Source organism: Capsicum annuum, chromosome 5 (assembly GCF_002878395.1).
Source record: "Capsicum annuum cultivar UCD-10X-F1 chromosome 5, UCD10Xv1.1, whole genome shotgun sequence".
Classification (NCBI taxonomy): domain Eukaryota; kingdom Viridiplantae; phylum Streptophyta; class Magnoliopsida; order Solanales; family Solanaceae; genus Capsicum; species Capsicum annuum.
Window position 1 is genome coordinate 13,741,576 of NC_061115.1, and position 20,446 is coordinate 13,762,021.

Sequence of the window (20,446 nt, forward strand, 5' to 3'; positions counted from 1 at the left end):
TTGGACCAATAACACAAGGGAGGATCCACATATAGTAGAGGAGGAAAACTGATCATGGTCTCTATTACAAATAGCCTTTTCCATTGTATAAATGCAGTGGTGGTAGGTGCGAATATAATATTAGTCCATGGTTGGACTTGGACCACCATTACACACAAAAAAAGGGGGCCACATATGTAACCTTCTACATACAATTTCACAAGTGGAAGGTTTGAATTTTCAACTCTGTATTGTCAGAGTTGAAATTTATTTTCTACACTAATATTTATATCTATCTAATTAAATATTAATACATCTACTATATATTACTATTAATTAATAAGATCGATTAAGGTAGCTCAACAACACTCAACTATCTACTAGCCTTGTACGCTGTAGTCATCAACCTCCATATTCTCTTGTTCAAGATCATATCTTTGGTAAACTGCATGTACGACATATCTTATCAAATCATCTCTTTTAATATATTTTTTTGCCGACCTATGTTACAAAAGATACCAGATAAGAGCCTCTATTTCATCTCTTCGCTCCAATACAACACGTAAAATAATCGTCAGCCCCTCAATTTTCTTAAATTATGATAAATTTTAAAAGTTTATCTTCAAAGATCTGTTTGATCATAAATTTTGAAAAATTTATTTTTAACAAATTTTTTGCTCTCGAAACTTTCAACTATTTTGAAATGACTTATGTATCATATTCACTTTCAACTCCGCCTCGTGAATTACTTCACTTAAACTTCAACACAGCACCCAAACACGACCTTAAATACAATTCCCCTAAACCCCCGTCAACTCACTCTTAACATTGAACCCACGTTTACTTCCTTTTTTTCTCCAAAAAAAAAAATAAAAATGCTTACTCATTGCACAAAATCCTCTTTCCCGCCGGCGAACACCTACCTACCAACTCCGCGGCGGTGTACGGCGGCGCAATTTCATTTCTCCGTTAACACTTTTTCTCCTATTACTACTACTAGATCATCATCATTCAAACTACAAGTCAAAGCTAGCACCGGTGACGGCGGCGTCGGTAAGAATGCTGCTTCATCGTCGAATACTAACTATGTTGTTCCGTTAGATAAGTCGGCGTCATCGTGTATTACTCGGCCGTTGGCGGAGATCTTACGTGACTTGAATAAGAGAATTCCGGATAATATTATTAAACCGGAGAACGGTCATGATCATTCTACCTTTATCACCTGGTAATTTGTTTTCTCTCTGTTTAATTTTTCGTTTTTGAGTTTTTATGGTGATTTTTGTGAAAATTATTTTGAAAAAGTATTTTTGTTTAGTGTTAATGGTTAAAACCGCACTAAAGTATCTCGATTTTTTTGACTTTTATACCTGAATTATTAGATGTGCGAGTTTTCTAGCTGAACTATGACGGACTATTTATTAAAAACACAAGTCAAATATCAATTGTTAACTATTCATACATTTGAGTTTACAAGTGACCGATCAGGTGTTTACTAGTTTATTATGTGAGCTATCACTAACTATTTATCAAAATAAACTTCAATCATCAATGGTTTGCTTTTCATAAGTTAATGACTGTGATATTTCATTTATGAAACAACGGATAGTAGGTGTATTTTGATAAATAGTTGGGGATAATTCAGGTAGTAAAATGGCACACCTGATAGTTCAGGTACGAAACTCAAAAAATGGGGATACTTTGGGTGTTCACTTTTCCTACCTAGACGATGGTGATATTTCAGGTAGGAAAAGTGAACAACCGATAGTTGAACTGTTTTTTTTTTTTTTTTAATAAATAATTTGTGATAATTCATGTAGGAAACTGGCACACATGATAGTTTAAGTGTGAAACTCGAAAAATTGGGATACTTGGGTGTGTTTTTGACACTTCATTGTTTAGTTTAAGAATTTATAATTTAGAGGACGTTTTGTATACTTTATATACTCTCTGAATATGGTAAAAAATATAAAAGGAAGAATTCACATAAGTTCTATCAGTGTGAAGGAGTATTTAGTTAAAATCAGTGGTAGTGGTTGGTGCTCTGCCACTATTTCTGCTGTTGATATGATAATGATGACATTGTTATTCATATAGGTACCATGCTAACCGGATGTTGAGCTTCTATGCTCCAGGTGCGACAATTTTTTTGTTTAATTCTTCTATCATTATGTTGTTGTTGTATTATATGTATAACTTAATGAGTGTTGTAGCACTTTGTTTCTTTTTCTTCTATGCTTATTATTATCTATTGCATCATTTGATTAGTATCTTGAGGTTTTGCTTCCATATTTTCTTGCTACCATGCTTCAAAGTCTTTTCTTTTCTGTCGAGCCAAGGTTCTGTTGAAAACAATCTCTCTACCATGCAAAGGTAGGGGCAAGATATGCTTACAAGTTATATCCTACCCTCCCTAGACCCCACTTGTGGGATTACACTGTCGCTGTGTATATGTTGTTGTATCATCATTAGTGAAATAGGATCGAAAACGTATGTAATTTGATCATGCAGATGAGATTGCATTATTTTCTTTTGCCAAAATTAATGAAAATGTTTTGACATGAAATTAGGTGAAAAAGCCTCAATTTTTATTTGTCCGCGATTTGCAAATAATGGTTTCTTTTGAAAGGAGTTGAGTAATTCTGAGGATGGCGGTCATGACCAGAAGTAGGAATTCATTGAGCTTAGAACAGACGAGACAAATTAGAAGAAAACCACAGTAGAGAAAGGATTTATGACATGTCTTAGATGTTGTTCTGGTGCATATGTTCATGGTGACTCTTCTTCTGAATGGCAGCATTTAGAACTTGAATTGGAACGTTTGAAGAAATTCACTTCTCAACCATAGAGACCTCTTCTTTAGTTCTTTTATGTTGAAAGATTGTGTCCAGGATTTTCAGTTACTTAACTTCTTCAGAAGTTATTGTTTGCTGTATCCTCCATTCAACAACAACATACCCAGTATATTCCCACTTATATTCCCCAAAAGTGGGAATATTTCTTTCTGTATCCTCCATAAAAAGAAAATTAAAAAGTAAAGTAAAACTAATTTATTTTACATCTTCAAACCTGCAATAGGCTTAGCTTCCAAAGCTTTTACATTTTTAGCTGTTCTACTCAACGAAATATTCAGTTTTTAAGGTTCATTCTTTAGTTTCGTGTTCCTTTCCCACAGTGTGGGATGATTCCTTCCATTTTCCCAAGGTTTAGGCATAATAAGGGTTGGGGCCTTAAATGTTCTCCCCCTTGAACTTCCTCTTTAAATCCTAAGAGAGTTTCTTCCTCTGAAAAGCTGGTCTTGTCAAGAGTTTTTGTTAACTGTTGATTGTATGCCGCAGGAAATGTTTTTTTTTTCTTTTTTTTTTTTGGATTACTTCATCAAAAACAAAAGAAGGTAATGTCAGTTAACTTATAAAATAAAAACACAGGTTTTAATTAATAATAAAGCTCAAAGATCATTTTGTTATGTCTTGGTTTGCACTTCTGATAACGATGTGATCGTCATTCATTTTTAATAGTTTAAGTTTCTGCAGTGTCAAAACAAATTTTGGATAACTGAACCTATCTTGTATCTTCTGATCTTTAATGCATTTCACAATTTCGATACAGAAATGTGGCAATTGATTTCACTTTTAAAGTCTAATATTGAGGTCAAGCTAATTAGATCTCTGGGGTGCATGTGCTTGGACTTTGGAAAGATAGGAGATATATCATTCATTCATATTTAATGCTAGTTTTGACTGTAGCTAAATTAGCATCTACAGAAATTTCACACTTGACATCGCTTAGTTTTACTTCTAGATGAATTGGGAAATATGGGATAATCAGTGGACAGGAAGCAGTCTTGAATTTCTTACCCACCAATTTTTTCATTGGAAACGCCTAAAGTTGTCAAACACATTTTATTCCTCAGCAGTATTCCCAGCAAAAAACATTTGTTTCCTTTGTGTCTTAGTTCAGATGAATCAATGATATTTCAGAATTTTTCAGTGATTCTTCTTTCCTTTCTTCTTCTCCTTCCATCCTCTTGTTCCCTTTAACCTTTTCAAGTCTGCTTGCTCCTCACTGTTTTGCATTTCTCATATTCTGTGTTGTCCGTAGACATCCTTAAAATTCCTCTATTTTTCTAATAACTGTGATGTCCGGGCCAACTAGTTCACATTTCGACTAATTCCACGGGATAACTGCCACCTCCCACACCAGGTAACTCTATCTACCAAGGTTAGGGCAGACGGGAAGAAATCACGTGCTGGCTACGTTCTACCTAAAGAGATATGTGTGTTAGCTTGATGTCCTTATGTTTGTTGTTGGTGCTAAAGTTTGTAGAGCCCGCTTGATATCCAAATATGAATTAGTTTTTCTTCTTCCAATTGGAAATGTCATGCTTCATCTATCTGATCGGCCCTATATTTCTACCTTCAATCCTTTTGCTGCAACAGTTTTTCTCTATTTCTCTTTATGTTTTCACTTTTCTGTGCTGATGCTTAACTTCTCTGAGGCATTTCCATTTTTTGTTTAACATGTGTTGGAAGCTTCAACATAATGGTTGATCTGTTTTATAGTTGGCTTTTATTGTTTCTGAGTTTGGCTGGAAATGACTAGAAAAATTTGTACAAATAACCTTAATGTGGCATATCTGGCAACTGGTGTATACATTGGGAAACTGATTTTGATGTTCTGAGCATATGTGATGATTAAATTTCTTGTAATAGGTTGGTGTGGGGAAGTACGAGATGTCATTTTCTCAGATAATGGAAGTGTGACAGTTGTTTATCGTGTCACTATACGCGGATCAGATGGAGAGGTATGATCATTCTTCCAATTAAGTTCCTAATCTTTTTATTTTCTATCAGTTGAAGAAATATACAACGTTGCCGTAAAAAAAAAATCTTTTTCTTTTCTTGCTTCCCCCCTTGCACTTCTCCCTTTACCATTATTGAATATGCTTCTATGTTTGATTATAACCAGCAACGGCCAAGGAGACTTGATCAAGAATTGGTTACAAGTCTTTCTTTTTATATAGAAGGAAATCATTGTGCAGCCAATATGGCTTGTTTGATTTTGTTGTTCCTACCCGAAATGCCCATTCTTTGCTTTTCCTTTAGTGCAATTCATTTTGATTGTCAATTGATGTGGTATAACTTTTTGGGCACAAGAAAATTGAAAACATAAGTCTGCTAAAAAGAACTGAAGTACAAAATTGTTCCCATGAGGATTTGTGAAACTAGCTAGAATATAATTAAACAAAGGGAGTTGAGATGTATTAGATCTAGCTCAAAGCTAAATAAAAATGAAGTATAAGCATGGGCATCTTGAAAGGTTCCTATGATAAACCAAACACTGGGATTGACTTCACCTACACTTTACAGATAGCTCTTTTTTCCAGATCTCACTTTGCTAAACAATAAAAATCCCTAAAATATTTGGAACTTACTAAAAGATCTGAAATCATAAGTTCCAAATCCATCTATCCCTGTCATAAAAGGGGTTCTCCATACTAGCATTTAACAAACCAAACAGAAATAAAAAAGATGTCTCTATACCAAATACAATACATGAAAAGAATTTGAAGGAAGAAACTTGAGCTCAGCTTTTTAGCTCAGTTGGTCTCTCTTTGCCATCTTCTTTTCTTGGTGTTGTTTGTCAAGAGTTTCTTTCCTGTCTTTGAAGCTTTAATGGTTTCCTTGGCCCTCTGTGATTCATTTAATTGCAAACCCTTTTGTGCACTATGTATAGAGTAAAGAGTTAAGATCCATCCAAAATTATAGACTTTTACTGGGCAGATAAAGGTTTCCAGAACTGCCTTACCACCGTCCTCGTTTGGGCATGGCTATACTCATTCTCTGCCACATCTAATGCTCTGACTTCAGCTTGTTGCTCATCCCGTCTTCATTTTTGGTTTGAAGAGCATCTGCCTCCTTGATCCTGCTTGCTAATTGGCTAGCACAATAGCTGCTCTAAACTTAGCAAAGTTAGTAATTATCAGGCTCCACTAGTTATCAAATATATATAATAAAACCCTGCTCCTCTTTTTCTCTTCTACACCCAGAAGTTTGGGATCTTTTGATTGTGAACACAAACCAATTATCTTCTCTGACATTTGTCGAGGTATGCGCAAGCTGGTCTAGACATCACCATCATTAAAATAGTAATAGTTATGATAATCTTCTCCGACATATGAAGAATATTGCTGTAACCAAAGTCTAAAATTTCATTTTATACTTCTGATGCGAGTCTATTAGCACTTGTTGAATAGCAAATTAACAGTTGGTCCAAATTTTTGAAAGCCGTTTCTTCTTAACTACAGCAAGACTATTCTTATTTCTCAGATTTGCAGATTTTCTAGCATCTAAGTTTGTGATTCTTTGTAATTTTCTTGGAAAAGGTAAAGCTTATTTCTTTCCGTCCCTTAGTTATACTCTTGGTCATCTTTGGCCAGTAGTGGGATTTATAGGGTTTCTGTTACCTAGCTGGTTTTGGAGTTTTATCATGTAATAGGAGTAGGTCTACAAACTCTACCAAAATGCATATGTTTCAGCAAGTATGCCTTGTTTGTATATTGTGGGATGTGACACCTTTCAGGTTTGAGAAAGTGAGCTTGCGCGGACAGGGTAATTAATTTGCTAAACGGATGGTTGACTGGCTGGTTTCTGTGGCTAGTCTTAGACTTGTTCAGAATTGGAAATTTGACAGCTATTCTATCGTGGGTCATTGCAAGAACTTTGATATATTAATGAAAGACTTTCATCTGAGTCTGTTGATTGACTCATCTTCTTCAAAATTGGAGGTTTTAGGTGCCATCGGGCTTTGATCTAGGGGTAAGAGCATGATATGTGGGTTAGGTGTACGTCACTGGTTCGAACCCTTCCATAAGACAAAAACCTGTTATTTAAGTAGAGAGGTAGGGGTCCATTATTGACCAAGTATTGAACGGTGAGCCACTTCGTCCTCAGGATTTCTCGTTTATAAATAGGAAAAATGGGGAGGTTTTAGGTGAACGCTTTGTTGATTTGACATCTGTATTTGGTAGCTAATGTCTTTGTGCCTAGGTGTGATCTATTTGGCTTATGTAAGAAGCATTTGTGGAAGAAGACAAAGGAAAGGGGAGACGGATGGAAGAGGTTATGATCTTGAGCATGACAAGATTGCATAATTAGATTCGAAGTCCCACATTGTAAAGAATGGATCTTGGGCCTAACTCAACCTCAAAAGTTATCTCATGAGGGGAGGATTGCCCAAGTCCACTTAGGGAGACCAATTACCCATCCCTTTTCCGATGTGGGATACTTAACACTCCCCCGCACGCTCAGGTCTCGTTAACTGGAGCGTGGACAATATAATATGGGGGCCCCAACATCGGTGAACAAAGATTTGGGATGAACCTGGCTTTGATACCATGTAAAGAATGGATCTTGGGCCTAACTCAACCTCAAAAGCTAGCTCACGAGGGGAGGATTGCCCAAGTCCACATAAGGAGACCAATTACCTGTCCCTTTTCCAATGTGGGATACTTAACACACATGAAAAGGCAGACTAAAGCAACTGTTCACTATTCTGTTTTAATGTCCACTACTAGTCTTAGCTAACATTTAGGTTGCGGGACCTGTGTGCTTTCTTCTTTAGGTAAGACTCTGACACTTCCAACCATCACTAAAGGTGGCCTTTATTTGGCTCAATCATCGTGTGCCATTGATGTTGGAAAACTACCAGGATAGAGAATAACTCATCAATTTCTAAGGATCTCCTATGAATTGTATATGTATATGCTAGCATGTTAGTCATTTTGATGCAAAGAGGGAAGTACTTTCTCGTTTCTTGTTTTGTCTGAAAGATATGTAGAAGATGAAGCTCTTGAATTCATCCACAAAGAAAAAAGATGAAGCTCTCCGTTTTGGTTAAATAGTTTCAAGCTATACACATGATCAGACTAATCCATTGGCACAAATAGTGCATGGGAGAAAATTAAGTTATTTTGGCCCTGTAGGACTGCCAATTTCGGATATCTCTCCATCCAAACCTATTCCATGGTATTCACATGAAATTCCTCTTTAAGAAAGTTCCCGAGAGGGCTTAGTTGATCCATTAGTTATGTTTCATCTTTCATTTCCTTTTCGTTGTTTGAGAAATCTATTGACCAATAATTGATCTTTCTAAGTTATTGGGAGACCATGGTATTTTGTTCTAGATTTGTGTGCGAAATTTTCATTTGTATGCTGTTCAGTTTAGCACGTAATCTATGTTCCAATAAGCACTTCTGTTGGCGTCATAATCAGAGTGGTTCCTTTCTCTTTCGTGTGTGTACTTACATTCTCGCGATAAATTATTCTAGGCACACCGCGAATCAACTGGAACAGTATCACCAGGCAATGGCCACAACACAGATCTGGTTGCAGCTGCTGAGGAGATAGCATTTTGCAGAGCATGCGCTCGTTTTGGGCTTGGCTTATATCTGTACCATTAAGAATAGTCGAATAGACACTACAAACTGGACAGTTTTGAAAATGCTGTTGAAGATCCTTGTACTCCACAGAGCAAGCAAAAATGATGAAATATTTATTTTGCGGGACGATGTAAAAAATATTATTCATGAGGATTGTTAGTTATGCACTGTGAAAGTACTAAGTTATGGTCATGGCGAATGAGGCCTCAAAATATAAAAAATAGGAAAAGTGGAATTAGATATCATATATCATCTGTAGCTTTATGTATTACTTATTTTGCCCCTGTTCTACAGGACTGTATCGTATGTACTTGTTAGATTGTAATGCCTCAGTAATTGGAATCATATTATTTCCAGAAATAGCGTTCAATGATCACTTTCAGCTGAAATTCAATGACGGTGATTGTTTTACAATTACTGAGTTGAGTGTCGCTTGGTAGCTAATAAGAAGTCATTTACGGTTCGATCGTCATTTTGGTTAATAAGATGTCTCTCTCTCACACACACATATATATAAAAGGAAATAAGTTATTCATGTATAAAATTAACCCTTTGCAACTTAGAAATTCGCGTAGCTTAACATGTAGAAGTTATTCGGGACTTGATGTACTCTGTCGGTTCCTTTTTAGTTGTCATAGTTTCTTTTTAAGAGTCCAACGATATAAACTTTGAGCAATATGGTAGTTTTACATCATATTGATATGAGAAATTGTAACTAATATTACTTTCGTATAGTTTTGAGTATTTAAAATATAATTTTAAATTATTGAATTTTAATCTAATTTAGTTAAGTTTTTTAAAAATAGTTAAATTGACTCTTGAGTAAAGAAATGTGACAACTAAAAAGGAAAAGGTTAAGCAATATTTTATGTAGAGTAGAAGGTCGAATTACTAATATTCACATAACTAATACCTCCATAATTTTTACCAACACCAAACGACACCCAATATTATTCCCTAGATCAAATTTTCAAATTGTAGGCCTCGGTTTTTGAGCGAAGGTTTTCAAATTTCAGTCCCATAGTTTGAAGTTAAGCTTTGACAAATCAAATTTCAGATCTAATCAATTGACTTTAAACATTCAGACATATATAACAAAAATCTAAGTAAAATTTATATAAATTCCGACTAGTTTACCCATAATTACACTCTATTCCAACTTCTTTCAAAATCTAGTAAAATCTCAATTGTACGATTTCCAGATACATAAAAGTAAAAGAGATATATGATTGGTGATATGTGCTAAGAAACAACTAATTCGTTATAATTATGAAAAGTAACGGTAATTAACACATTTAAGAAGTAATTTACTCTGCAGATCTTCTAATTAACACTTAAATATCTCCAAAAGACGTCATTACGTTATTAATGCATCTTTTTTTAAAATATTCTTCATATACGACTCTCAGAATCATTCTTCTTCTGGTTATCTCTTTTTTTTTTTGTGTGTGTTTTTTCATTTTCATCTATTCACAATGAATTTATCGGTTTTATTGCGTCATTTCGGTGTTTGAATTACTGATGTCAAGTATAAAGGATATAAGAGTGATGGTATTGTAATAGGCGAACATGTAACGTACGCAAAGTTAATTTGTGCCATTATAATAGACCTTGAAATTATTGGAAGTAGAAAAAAATTTAAGCTCGATACATTATTGAGGGCAATTCAACTCCATTATTGATTCGTAATGATATGGGGGTGAAGCTATATATCGAGGTTGAGAAAAGTGCCCTAGATTTTGGGGTGTATCTATTATGCATCACAACGATTGATAAAGATAAAAGTGAGATGTTGTTTGAGGGTGAAACTGGGGTTTAGAGTCTACTGATACAGATAGTTTATCATTAGCTCTTGTTAATTGTGATATTTCAGAGCCTTCGCCTTTGATCGATATTAAGGTGAAAAAAATTAATTTAGATTGCAAGAATTCAGATATTAAGGTAGGTCAAATCCACAAAGACAAGAAAACACTTTTTTCTATGATGACAAAGTATGTCATTGATTATTCTTTCAACGGAAAATGGCCTGAAATGCCCTTCAACTATGTAAAATGGTGCAAAAATGTCCTTCGTCTACCTATTGGACCCATAATGCCCTTTTCGTCTACATATTGAACCTAAAATGCCCTCTCACCTATCTATTGGGCCTAAAATACTCTTCCCATCTACCTATTGAGCTTATTTTGCCATTTTATTTAGGCAAATTATATTAAAATGTCATCCATAAAAATTAATTACATAAATAATAGTACTTTTTCGATATTACAAAAATAATTTTTTTTTTCATATATAGTCATTTTAAAAAATAAAAAAAGATAATTATAATTCTTAATTTAATGCAATAACTAATTATCAATTCACCTTAATTTAAGAGATATATTTTTAATCTTCAAATTAAAAGTGGAAAAGATAATCATTGCTTTCAAATATTTTCCTCTCTTATATTCAAAATTCAAATATTTTTAAATAAACTAAGTATTTCATTATTTGCTCGTGTATATTTCATTTTATTTTCATGTATGTTAATCATCTGGTATTATTTCATTATTGTGTATTTCTAATTCTAATGTAATGGGTTAACCATAATTTTTTATGAATAAATATTTATGGAATAAAAATCATTATGTTGGAAGTACAGATATATCATATATTTTTGTTGTATAAATATAATTAATATCAAATTCAGATTATTATTATTATATTTTTTATATAATTTTTGTACCATTTGATATAATATCAAATGGTGTTTGATATTACATCAAATGGTGCAAATAGTGCAAAAATTATACAAAAAATACCATGAATATTTATCTCATAAATTATATAAAAAATATAATAATAATCTGACTTTGACATTAATTATATTTATACAACAAAAATATATGATATATCTGTACTTCTAACATAATGATTTTTATTCCATAAATATTGATCCATAAAAAATTATGGTTACCCCATTACATTAGAAATAAAAATATATAATAATGAAATAATACTAGATGATTAACATACATGAAAATAAAATGAAACATACACGAGCAAATAATGGAATACTTAGTTTATTTAAAAATATATGAATTTTGAATATAAGAGAGAAAAATATTTGAAAGAAAGGATTATATTTTCTACTTTTAATTTGAAAATTGAAAATATATCTATTAAATTAAGGTGAATTGATAATTAGTTATTGCATTAAATTAAGAATTATAATTATCTTTTTTGATTTCTTAAAATGGCTATATATGAAGAAAAAAACTTTTATTTTTTTAATATCGAAAATGTACTATTATTTACGTAATCAAATTTTCTGGATGGCCTTTTCATATAAATTGCTCAAGTAAAAGGGCAAAATAGGCCTAATAGGTAGATGAAAAGGACATTTTAGACCCAATAGATAAGTGAGAAGGCATTTTAGGTCCAATAGGTAAACGAAAAGGGCATTTTACGGCCAATAGGTAGACGAAGGACATTTTTACACCATTTTACATAGTTGAAGGACATTTTAGGCCCTTTTTCGTTCTTTCACTTTTAAAGCCAAAACATCCGATAAACAAAGATATGTATCTGATGCTTCAAATTCTTAGAAAATACAATGTATCTCATGTATTGTAATTATTTATCTAATGTGTTACATTGGCACCTTAACACGCTGATAGTATTTGAGATAAAATGCTTTAAAAATGGAACATCCTATAAGTTATGTATCTTTTTTATTTTTATGTATCTCAAGTCTTACATTAAATATGATCTTTGTGTGTCCCAAGATTATTTAAATGAGATACATGTTATTCTGAATTTAATATTATGAGATGCATAACGAATTTGATGGAATGCAATTGAAATTGTAATTTGTTTTAGTTATGGTTACAAATGTATGAGATACTATCATTGTTGAAGTGAATAGTATAAATAATTTTGAATATCATAAATAATTGTGGTAGCTACTTCAATTAGAGAACCTGTGTATATAGTTATTTTGATCTAACTTAGGTTGGCTTTATTTATTTGCAGCAATGTCCTAAAATGTTATTCTCAGACATGTAGTTGGAATTTTAAGGCAACGTGTAGTAAGAGTTCAGAATTCTTTAAAGTAAGATTGTTTCATAATTTTCATACATGTCTTTTGAAAGATAAAGCATTCACACATGTTCAAGGTATACGTTTGTCAGTGATTTTACTGCTTCAAAATTAGTCAATCACAATAGTATGCACACACCAACTGACATAATTGAAGATATTAAATCAGTTTTTGGTATCAACATTAATTATCAGAAAGCATGAAGGACAAAAGAACATGTAGTTGAAATGCTAAGGGAAAAATCGACAAATGATTACTACCAAATGCCTAGATACATATATATCCTTAATTCAGTTTATCCCAAATCGCATGTTAAAATGCATAAATTCGAACATAACAAGTTTATGTAGTTGTTCATAGCATTAAAATCATTAATGAGAGGATTTCAGTTTTGCAGGCCAGTAATTGTAGTAGATGGGACGCATTTGGGAGGAGTATACAAAGAAACATTTCTCTCGGTAAGCACTCTCGATGGTGTAGGTACTTGATATTATACGTTTAATATATAATCGAGCAATCTAATTTCAAAACTATATTTATCTATATTTGTTGATTCCGTCGATTGAATTAAAATGAAAAGATGACATAATAGATGTGTTTTTTTAATTTTAGAAAGTATATTGCCAATCGTATATGGTGTCATTGACTCAAAAAATGATAATTCATGGACTTAATTTATTGAGCAATTTAAATGTGCATTTGAAGAACGTGAAAATATGTGTTATGTATGATCGTAACAAAAACATAATGAAAGATGCTAGCATTGTTTATCCGAATGTTAGATTTGAATTATTTTTTAAGCATAGTTGTCAAATGCACGCAAGATGGGAAATGTTTTGATAAATAATGCTAACAACCTTCATTATGATTTTGTGTCACGACCCAAATGGCCATGAGTGGCACCCACACTAATATTTTTGTGGAAAAACCATATAAACCTAACCATTACCCAATCACTTAGTCAATATTAAAAATAATATTATCATAAAATCAACTAAATAACAATGATCTGGAGCTAATCATTATTAATGCGGAAGTCAAACAAACTACTTACTAAAATTTCAAGACCCGAAAGTCATCGTACAAGAACTACTAACAAAGATCATGTCTAAAAAAGATATCCAAAAATAAAGTAAATAAAGAATGTTTCATTGTACGAAGATGGATAAGAACAAATAAGATGACCCATGGCAGCTTGGAGATGGAGTGCTCACCCTTGAATCAAGATCTGCTATCAAATTCTAGATGTGAGGTCATGTCTGAGCCTCTAGAACACTTTTTGCACTCAACAAAAGAAGAGTACAGGGTAGTATCAGTACAAACCACTATGTACTTGTCACGCCCCAAAATCCCATCGGGCCGGACTGACACCCGAAGCCGAGAAGGCCCGGGAGAACCCGTTCAAATATCTGTACTTTCACTTACATGTCACCAAAAATTTGGACAGCACTTCGTTGCATATAGAAGGGTCTAATTACCTGTATCAGCACAACACGCACAAATATATATATATATAATACTTGGCCGTCGGGGCCACCATATATACAAATATAACATCACTATATAAACTTCCATGACTTTACCCTTCCTTATGTCTACAAAGCCTCTAGGATATACATGACATAACTAGGGTCGGGACAAACCCCCGCCCACACATGACTCCTGTACAATAACAAAACATAAGGGACCGACTCGGAAAACTCCGAAGCAAACTGGAGCTCACCAACAATAGCTGTATAACCTGGCTCCTATCTATGCTGTGAGTGAGCTGAAGCACCTGTGCCTGCAGCATGAAATGCAGGTCCCCGTGAGGGACGTCAGTACGAAATATGTACTGAGTATGTAAAGCTGTAAATAATCATATGTGGTATGGGGGATCAAGAAAATCAGACGCAAGTGAATAAATCATAATAGAAGTGAACCACACTTCATAAACACTTTTAGGATCATGTACATTATCTTATCATTAATCTGAATTGGGTTCTTGAATTCAAACACATTTGTGGAACGGTATACATTCTTTCATTTCATTCTTTACAATTATCATTCGCCATTACCTCCTCCTCCCGAACCTCCAACCACCTAACAATAATCAATACTGTACCGTACTGTGACCATTAGGCTGCCCCCAGTACATATCAACTGTAATCATATCAAATATCGGGATCGGCCTATGCTAGGCTTAAACCCCTGAGCTACCACCCACACGTATATCAAGTAACACACATAAGAGATCTTTCCAATAACTTAATTCAAAAGTTTTTGAGATTATTACATTAGTGTTCATGCCAATATAGTGCCTTTGGAATAATGATACATCAATAGGAACCAAGTAATAGACTTTCTATACAATAACGATGTAATAAAGACTCATTGGTACATCAACAATGTGTTTCGGAATCATCAATATCACAACAATGAAATAGGAGCCTTTCGGTATATCAATGAAACATTTTGACACTTTATAGAATGGAAACAACTTCGTTGGTAATGTAGAACAACACATGTTTTTGGACAACCTCGGAATCTTACTTGATGGAACATTGGTGTTTTCATGCCAAAGAACATCGTTAGAGTATGCTTTACATACCTCGTTGTAGATTTGGATACCAATTCAACACAACTTCCCGCCTTTACAAATCACTTATCTACAATGAAATGTTTGGCATCTAGTATTAGCAACCCAACACCACAATTCTCTTCCATAATTTCATACAACCAATATTTGCAAAACATTCCAAAAATCAACTTGAACAATCGGTTTATGTGTATATATATATATATATATATAATCATCATTTCAATACCACATCATCACACCAAATCCCTTCACAATTCAACATAATCCAACTATGCACAAGAATAATCCAACATCATTTCCAATCATCTTTCAACAACAATCAAATAACATACTTCTTATGCTCACATGCATATATATATACATATCCATATAAATAACACCAACATAATTTACATCCTTACCATAAAATGGCCCTTTTGATTTCGAAGTCCTGTTGGCACAAATGAGGGGTGCTTCTCGAAGCCCTCGAGACGGTGAACACAACTACGGAATCAATTTGGATTTTCTACGGTTGAATCACAAGATAATTGGAGTTGAACTTAGGCTAGGGTTTCTTATTCTTCAATAATTTGGATGATAAATGATGGATATGAGGCTAAGTATATGTATATAATGACCAATTTTCGTCCATGAGGTGATGGAAAATGACCATATTGCCCTTAAAATTTAAGTAAATCCGAATCTGTCCATGGTGGACTGTTTTGATAGGCTAAAGTAAATCGACCATAACTTTTTGATCCGATATCGGATTTGGGTGAAATTGGTATCGTTGGAAAGATAATTCAAAGGTCTTTCATTTAATATAAAGTAGGACACCCAGTTCATCCTGTACAAGGAGTTATGATTGTTTGAAGTTGACCCTAAAAATCTGTTTTGAGAGGCTGAAGTAAAACGAGTATAACTCATTACTCAGATGTCGTATTTGGATGAAACCAATTGCATTGGAAAGAAGACTCAAAGATCTTTCTTTTCATAGGTGGAAGCTCTCCCAGTTCATTATATTAAGGGAGTTATGATCGTTCAAAGTTGACCCAAAAAAATGGCTGACCTCAGTAGTTTGTGTGCAGGAAATTTTCCTGCACATTTACTATTCCCAATATCCCGACCACCGTTTTATAGTTTCGAACGTGCTCGATTATATCCGAAACCTATCCGTTTTTGGAAATCTTTATATCGTTGGAAATCTTATTCAATAACCTTCGTATGGAACCATCGACGGGCAAATTCCGGTATAAATAAAATAAAATAAAATTAATTCCATATAAATAAGACCAATACACGTACTTGAATATGCCAATATATGTACTTGAATAGGGGTGTTACAGTACTGGTAGGTACATGTGCACAACATAAGTCAAATAACAAGTAGACAAGCATCGTCACATAACAAATATTCAATAAATCAACAATACAGTAAGAAACGGGTCAAATCAAATGGTGCTCACAAACAAGTTACATAACCATCACGAGTATCAACCATACTGTAAACAACCACAGAATCAACGCAAATATGTACACACATGCTATGAGACTTATTTTTGTCCAAATAGTCATGACCAGTAGGGAACAATCTATGTTCATGTATTGTACCGACGTGGTACCCGATCCAATATATACATATCCGTACCGACGTGGTACCCGATCCAACCTATAAATATCCGCACCGGAATGGTATCCAATCCAACATATAAATATCCGTACCAGCGTGGTACCCGATCCAACATGTACATATCCGTACCGGCGTGGTACTCGATCCAACATGACATGTACATATCCGTACAGGCGTGGTACCTGATCCAACATATACATATTTGTATCTGTGTGGTACCCGATCCAACATATACATACTCGTACCGGTGTGGTACCCGATCCAACATATACATATATTATCAATATCAAATTTATACAACCTCACAGTATACAGCACAATGTACCAAGTTTACAAGTATACTAGAAGTCATAAGACAATTTCATCAAGTAAATTTTCAATAATCATTTATGCATGCATTAACAATTCAAACATCAACAATATCAAGCATGCCCGAATACCAATCAAGAAGTATCCAATTTAAGAGCACACACACAATTAAGTCGAATCTAAACTCCAATTAAACCGTAACCTACCCCAACCAATGAATCCAAATGTAGTTAATCCGCAAGCGTCTTGCCCTTCCTCAAAGTTTTGAAATGTTCAAAATCTGTTCCAATATATAATCCCATAAAAATACAAATCTAATGACACCCGTTTCATAAATTCTAACTCTAAGAACTCTAGACCTAAAACTAATTTTATCGTATCGAAATACAATATGATTAACAATCGTATGAAAATTTCTGAAATCCCAACGCTAAATACGAATAGTAAACTCAGTACAATGTTATTATTTTAGTTTAAATTAAATTGGAATCCAATTCAAGTTTACAGAGAAACACACCAAAAATAAAAATAGTAGGTGCAACCGTAGTGGCTTAACCCCATCTCCTCAACCATTTCAATATCATGACTTAATAGGAAAGAAAATTCTCTAAGAATTATCAAATTCCTACTGTCAAAAACAATATAATATAAGATAGAAAAAGAAATCATAATGATTGCCCTATCATTACTGCCAATAATGACAACATGATTAGCAATGAAACAAACTAATTGCAATTCTCAAATTTTAACAAGTACCTGCCAGCCTTCGGTGATGAACGTTCCCTAATAGCCAATATTGATAGCCTCTTTCTTCTTTTTCTTTTTTTTCTTTTTTTTTCTTCAATGCTATGGTTTAAGTTGTTAAACCTATTAATCTCAATTAATCTTGAACGTGGGTTGTTTGAGATGAAAAAAATTACAGTTTAATCCATCACCACTAGTTAAATTAATTATCTAAAATATATTTTTAATAAATTGCCTAACTCAACTTTCTTAAAATCCAATAATCCAACTAATGACTTAACTCACTTCGGAACACCTCACGAATTGGTACTACTCATCCCGTAAGTCATAATCCACGTATACAAACTACGGAGAACGCTAAAATAACAAAGATAAGATAATTTCTCAAACAACCAGGAGGGTCGTTACATTTTGGTACGATCAAATACAACAACTATATTTTCACACTCTCCAAACGCACATTTAAATTGCTCGAAAAATTAAGTCCATGAATTATCATTTTCCAAGTCAACGACACCACACGCGATTGGCAATATACTTTCTAAAATTAGAAAACACATCTATTTGTCATTTCTTCATTTTAATTCAATCGACAAAATCAACAAAAATAGATAAATGTAGTTTTGAAATTAGATTGCTAGAATTATATATTAAACGTATAATATCAAGTACCTGCACCATCGAGAGTGATTGTCGAGAGAACTATTCCTTTATATTCTCTTTCTAAATGCGCCCCATCTACTACACCTACTGGCCTACAAAATTGAAATCCTCTCTTTAATAATTGTAATGCTATGGACAAATACATAAACTTGTTATCTTCGTATTTATGCATTTTAACATGCGATTCGGATAAACTGAATTCAGCATATATATGTATCTAGGCATTTGACGTTAACCATCTGCCGATTTTGCCCCCTAGCAAGCATCTCAATTGCACGTTCTTTTGCCCTGCATGCTTTCTGATAATTAATGACGACACCAAAATTAGATTTAATATCTTAAATTATGTCAGTTGGTGATTTTAGAGCAGTAAAATCACTAACAAACGTAATCATATCTTAAACATGTGTAAATACTCTATCTTTCAAAGGACATGTGTGAAAATCATGAAACAATCTTACGCTAAAGAGTTCTGAATTCTTTCGACATGTGGCATAAAAAATTTCAACTACATTCTTCAAAATAACATTTTAAGATATAGCTGCAAACAAACAAAAACAACCTAATATAGATCAAAATAACTATATACATAGGTTCTCTAGTTGAAGCACCTACCACGATTATTTATGAGATTTAAAATCATTTAAACTGTTCACTTCAATAATAATGGTATCTCATACATTTGTAACCATAACTAAAACAAATTCCAATTCCAACTGCATACCATCAAATTCATTATGTCTCTCATAATATTAAATTCAGAATAACATGTATCTCATTCAAATAATCGTGAGCACATAAAGATCTTATTTAATGTAAAACTTAAGATATATAAAAATAAAAGTGATACATAATTCGTAGGAAGTTTTATTTTTATGCATTTTGTCTCAAATACTATTAGCATGTTAAGGTGTCAATGTAACACATTAGATAAATAATTACAACACTTGAGATACATTATATTTTTTAAAAACTTGAAGCATCAGATACATATCTTTATTTATCGAATCTTTTGACTTTAAAGTTGAAAGAATGATCAATGACTTACTTTGCCATCACAGAAACAAGTGTTATTTTGTCTTTGTAGATTTGACCTACTTTAACATTTGAATTCTTACAATCTGAAATTATTTTGTTGATATTAATGTCGATTAAACATGAAGACTCTGAAATATCACAATTAACAAAAGATAATAATAGACCATCCGTATCAGTAGACTCTATACCCAATTTCACCCTCAAACAACATGTCCCTTTTATCTTTATCAATTGTTGTGATGCATAGTGGATACATCCTAAAATCAGGGGCACTTTTTTTAACCTCTATACATAGTTTCAACCCCATATCATTACGAATCAACAATGGAACTGAATTACCCGCAACAATGTATCGAGATTCAATTTTTTCCTACTTTCATCAATTTCAAGCTATGCTACAATGACAAAAATTAATTTTTCGTGTGTTACATGTTTATCTATTACAATGCCATCACTCTTATATCCTCCGTACTTGAAATCAGTAACTCAAACATCGAAATAGCGTAATAACATTATAAGTTATTGCAAACAGTTGAAAATGAAAAAAAGCACTTAGAAAAAAAAAGAGATAACCAGAAGAAGAATGATTCTGAAAATTGTATATGGAGAAGTATATTTTCAACAAAATGCATTGATAACGAAATGACATTTTTTAGAGATATTTAGGTGTTAATTTGAAAATATGCAGAGTAAATTACTCCTTAAATGTGTTAATTATCGTTACTTTCCATAATTACAGCGAATTAATTATTTCTTAACACGTATCATGAATCATGTATCTCTTTTACATTTATGTATATGAAAATCATAAAATTTGAATTTTACGAAATTTAAAAAAAATTGGGATAAAGTGTATTTATGGATAACCTATTTAGGATTTATGTAAGTTTTATAGCGATTCTATGTCTTCAACAATGTCATTATTCAATGGCTCAGTATCATCATCCTGAGGATATATTTTTTTTTTGTTAATGTGCACATATTTTACAATACTAATATGTACTACTA

General features: G+C 33.1%; 1 protein-coding gene across 1 annotated transcript; it reads left to right on the forward strand.

The window, feature by feature from the left end:
* The first annotated feature begins 334 nt into the window (after positions 1-334).
* On the forward strand, positions 335-8,776 carry LOC107853896 (DNA repair RAD52-like protein 2, chloroplastic). Its single transcript, XM_016698881.2, has 4 exons — positions 335-1,204; positions 2,074-2,111; positions 4,689-4,780; positions 8,306-8,776. The coding sequence occupies exons 1-4, from the start codon at positions 855-857 to the stop codon at positions 8,435-8,437; spliced, it is 612 nt and encodes a 203-aa protein (XP_016554367.1). The 5' UTR covers positions 335-854; the 3' UTR covers positions 8,438-8,776.
* The last annotated feature ends 11,670 nt before the right edge of the window (positions 8,777-20,446 follow it).